The sequence below is a fragment of the Mustela lutreola genome, chromosome 9, assembly GCF_030435805.1.
Source record: "Mustela lutreola isolate mMusLut2 chromosome 9, mMusLut2.pri, whole genome shotgun sequence".
Lineage (NCBI taxonomy): Eukaryota > Metazoa > Chordata > Mammalia > Carnivora > Mustelidae > Mustela > Mustela lutreola.
The window spans coordinates 140429093-140433812 of NC_081298.1; the positions used below are offsets into that span (position 1 = coordinate 140429093).

The window sequence follows — 4720 nt, forward strand, 5'->3', positions numbered from 1 at the left end:
AGCCACCTGTCTTGGAAAGTGGGCCCCACCCCAGCCCTGTCCGCCGCAGGCTGGGTGCGCCGCAGGCTGGGTGCGCTACAGGTGGAGGAGGTACAGGTTAACTTGGGAGGCTGGCAGAGCGCGGGGCCCTCTTACAGCCTTACTTCCCGCTGGCGCAGGGTCGCGGGCGGCCAACAGTGAGGGAACACCCGGGGGTCTTTTCTGACTTTCCCGGAAAGGAAATCTTTTAAACCATGTCCTGAACTCCTGTGGCCTTTTTCCTTCTGATTCACAAGCAATTTCATATCCTCCAAAAGTATCTGAACACCTACTCAGACAGGTAGTCCCTCCAGACTCCACATTTATTTTGGGTGATCTAACCCCTAGAAGTCCGGGCCACAGCAATTTCTTGGTTTGAGACACAGCCCCAAGCCTTAGAACTAATATTTCCCTGCAGACTAAGAGAAACTTGTGTTTACAGACTTCCCAGCTGGGTCAGCTCTTCTGAAATGCCCGAAGCAGGCCTTTGCCCCCAAGTGCTGGCTCAGACCACACATAGATAAGAAGTTTCTCGGCACCCAAGTTCTACGGCTTCCGGGGCGGGCGGAGGGATGGAGAAGGGGTTAAATTAACTAGAGAGAGAGAGATCTTAAAAACCATTCAGAATTCAGGTATTGACTTCAGACATGTTTATTATAATCTTATACAGTCTACATAAATTTGAACTTGTATTTATTTGGGTTGTTCAGTTATAACATAGCATAATAAAAATCAAAGCACTGGTCCTCTGAAATAAAGCAGGCAATCACCATTCAATAAACACACGATTTATTTTGTAAAAAAGGGTTAAGTTTACAACTAAACTTTTATAAAAAGTTTAGCATGAATAAGTACATCATTACACTTTGTATGCAGAAATACACATCTCTGCCACTATACAAGAAAACTCTAATTAAAGAGTTCACAAGGTTTCACTCAATATATATATATATATTTATATATAAATATATACACAGCATTCAGTAGGCTTGCGTCAAAAAGGTAATTTCTGACCAAAAGACTTCATCTAAGTAACTGAATACTGGATCCTTCTGGTATTCACGCTCCACCTTTGAAAAAAGGCAAAGTCTGCTTAAATTGGGAAATTCCTTGTGATTTTAACGTTTTCGCTCCCCATGGTGGGAATAGTATATAAAGAAAACCTTCCAACTGCAGAAAGGGCATTTAAAAGTCTTTTTCATAAATAACTAATATCACAGTCCAGGTCAGAGAACACCCTGGGGAAGATGATCACTCTTAGTTTTCCTTCCATTTTTTTTTTAAAGGTCCATTCAACTTGTTGTTCTCCTTGTGAAATGGTTGAAAAATAAGAAGTTCAGCGCCTGAAAAGATCCTGTGGATTCGTTGTTGTTGTGCAAAGAAAAAGAAAAGTCATGAACACCTGCAAAAGATTGGGGGAGAGGCACGTTTTAGGAGAATGGAACCTAAGGGCAGAGGCGGGCAGACTGGCGCCAGGAGGAAGCCGCAGTTTGAACATTTAACCACCAAACACTCAAAGATTGGGCAAACCCTGGCGTCCAGATGCAACACACACTCTCGGCCTCGACAGCGAAAATTAAACATGAAAATAGCAGAGACTCAAGGGAAAAACTTCCCAACGCAATCTCCTATTTGGATCTCCAACAGCCGTGCTCACAGGCGCCAGTCTGCTTCTTGTAACAATTATTTGATTGAAAACAGCCCTTTGGTTAACAGATAGGGAAGTCGGAATCCCACATCACAGGGTCAGGCGCAGGGAAGCAATGCTCTGGCCAGCCCAATCTCCACGGGCTCCGGTTTTAGGGAAGGAGGATCTCTATGGAATTTGTGGCGATAAGATTAATTAGATGGAGGTTAGTACCTCATAGTACCAGAGCAACAGCAGAGTGGAGCCAGGCCGTGACGTGTGTGGCAGAAGCCAGGACGCCTTTTCCTCAGCCGCCTTCCTAGGAAGTTAACTGGGTATTTTTCGTTTCTTTTTTATGTTAAAGGAAAATGTGCTGTGATCTTGAGTGACCAGAGCCAGGAGCCCCCTCAGACGCGGTTTACGAAGACAGCGGGCTGCGTGTAATACCCCTAAGTACACATTCATTTACTAACCCCCCAATTTTGCAGAGACACAAAGCACCTCCCCACACAAATAAAAACACACGCGGGCGCACACACACACTCCAAGAGGCAGTTTACCAACGGGAGGCGCGAGCAAACACTCACCATTGATTCAGCCACAGAGCGCTTTGCTGTCATTTGACATGAACTCAGAAGGGAATTCAGAAGCCTGCGAGAGAAAGGGGATGAAAGGCGGTGTTAGACAATCTTAAGGAAAAGGGGCCTTTTTTTTTTTTTTTTTTAAGGAGCCCACAGAACAGCAACTTTCATTAAACACGTTTATGCTAAGATTCAGAATCACAGTTGCATTAACGTGTCAGAACTTATCAGCGATTTCACGCACGACTCAATCTATAGCAGATTTGGTTTTTTTTTTTTTTTTTTTTTATAAAAGTTAATTAGCTCATCTGTAAGTCCCGGACTGCGGCCGTCTCGACAATGGGTCTGCCGCTGGCCGCGGGCGGGGGCACCGGGAGCACGTCTTACCTGCAAGGACAGGATGCTGATGTCCGTGTTTAGGGTGGTCAGCGGCGTCCTGGACGCCTGGCTCTGCCCAGGTCGCTGGTGGTGCAGGCTGACAATAGTGGGGTGCGAGTCCAGGGCGATCTGCAGGTCCAAGATGTAGTCGATGACGTGCTGCAGGATTTCCATCTTGCTCACCTTCTTGTTCTGGGGGATGCTGGGCACCAGCTCCTTGAGCTTGGAGTAGCAGTCGTTCATGTTGTACAGCAGGCTCATCGGGTCGTCCACGGGGGTTTTGCTCCGGGAGATGCCCAGGCTGTGGTCCGAAAGGCTGTTTTTCCTAACGGACCTCACCGGACTGAAGGCTTTCATGCTGACCGCGCGCGGGGAAGGAGAGACCGGGAGGGAGCGGGCTGCCTAGGAGCTCAGGCCGCCGCCGCCTGCGGAGCTTCCTGCGCTCGGCACCGGGCTCGGCTCAGAATGAAGCCGGGCGCCTGGCGGGGCGGCTTTTATCGGCACTCGCCGGGGGCGCACGATCCGGCTTCCCTGCATCCCCATTGGTGGAAGGCGGCGCGTCCATCAGGCCGCGCGGGCGCCCCCATTGGCGGACGCGGGCGCGGGGCGAGCGCTCGGTCCTTCCGCGTTCGCAGCCAATCCCCGTGGGGTGGGCGGGGCGGGGGCCAGCCCAGCTGGGGTGGTAAATAGAGTACAGTAAGCGCGGGGCGGGAGGGGAGCGGAGAGGCCCGGGAGGCCAGTGGGGGAGGGACGGCGGGGAGACCCCAGGAATCCAAATGTGCATCTTTATTTTAATGCCAGTGGTGAGCCAGAACCCTTGCCCGAGCGTGTCCCCCGACGAAGCCTTCCCCGCCCTGGAGGTTTCAGGAACCCTAAAACCACAGCGCCGCGGGCGAGTTCCGCACAGCAGAGGGAAAGTCACGGTTCCCGCGACCCACGGGATGTCATCAGAGAGGAAGCATTTCTGCAGAAAGTAGAAACGCAGAGACGTTTGCCGTCGCCAAGGGACGTGTGTAGAGTTCGGTCTCCGAAGATAAGACTGAGCCTGGTCAAAACACAACAAAACACGAGACGCCCACGCGCGCCCTCAACGACAGGTTTAGTGTGGGATCGTGCGACCCGGAGCGACACGGGAGGCGTTACTGGTAAACTCAGTAAAATGGGTGCTTATTGGAACCGCGCCAATCGCTGTGGAGCTCGGAGAGGCCGGACGCTTTCCAGGGTTCCTCTTGTAGAACAGGCAGGGCTACTGTAATGATCCTATTAATCGGAAATCATTAGGGAAATTTGCATACCGAAGCTGTATTTACATACGTTGCCCTTGAGAGGCTGCAGGTCTGTGAACTTGCAGTGTGGGTGGCAAAGTGAGGTGATTAATTATGCACAAATCCTGATTTCTGGTGTCGCATTCTAGCATTTAAACAGTATTTTTAAAGTTTTGTGAAAGGCAGGTGTCCCCAGCCAGTGACCGACATCTTCACACTATCAAAAATAAAAATCCTTTCATGGGTGATGTTGGAAATCATTTCAGCCCTCGTCCTGGGCGCAGTTTCGCGTTTGGTTTTTTTCCCTTGTTTTCCCTCCATAAATCCTGAAGAAGCTATTCCTGTTGTCTAAAGTTTGCAGCCACTTACTTAAGGCCTTTTCAGTTAATTCAGACAATTCTAGTCTCACTGAAGACTACAGTACAGGAGCCTTGTTCTGAAAATCCTATTTCCCCAGAATACAAAAAGCTCGAAAACCTAAGGAAAAACTCATTGTTGTCAGCATCTTGTTTAGTAGTCTTTTCAGTCGCCACCTTCTTTGCATTTAGGAAAGAGGAAGGGGGCAGAAGAGGAGAAAAAGCAAAGCTTGATCATGGGGAACCTGTAGTTTGTCCTTCAATTAATGATTAATTTCTCAGCTGGTGGGCCAGTCTCTGACACCAACTGCAACTGCATGCCCGTCCCAGGGTTTCTCTTTAGGGAGGCAGTGGGTCCTGCTGAGGTGCCTGTCACTTTGAGATAACCAAGCCCCCTCATTTTGGAGGATGGAGGTGGATGGCTTCCTGACCAGCATAGGATTCGGCTGAGAGCTGTCCTGCGGCAAATGCTGCTGGCTACCCTGTTCCGGAGTG

The 4720-nt window shown here is 49.7% G+C and overlaps 1 protein-coding gene across 1 annotated transcript; it reads right to left on the reverse strand.

Annotated features, from left to right (window-relative positions):
- Positions 1-653: 653 nt before the first annotated feature.
- Positions 654-3094, reverse strand: ID2 (inhibitor of DNA binding 2). Its single transcript, XM_059132716.1, has 3 exons — positions 2614-3094; positions 2233-2296; positions 654-1420 (listed from the first exon to the last, which is right to left on the reverse strand). Exons 1-2 carry the CDS (start codon positions 2959-2961, stop codon positions 2240-2242), a joined length of 405 nt encoding a protein of 134 aa, XP_058988699.1. The 5' UTR covers positions 2962-3094; the 3' UTR covers positions 654-1420; positions 2233-2239.
- Between the last annotated feature and the right edge of the window lie 1626 nt (positions 3095-4720).

What these genes read in the sequence shown, in the direction of transcription:
- ID2 (XM_059132716.1), bottom strand. Translation starts at nt 2,961, where the DNA reads ATGAAAGCCTTCAGTCCGGTGAGGTCCGTTAGGAAAAACAGCCTTTCG. An exon ending in TCAGCATCCTGTCCTTGCAG is followed by an intron (nt 2,297 to 2,613) that starts GTAAGACGTGCT and finishes TTTCTCTCGCAG; the next exon opens with GCTTCTGAATTCCCTTCTGA.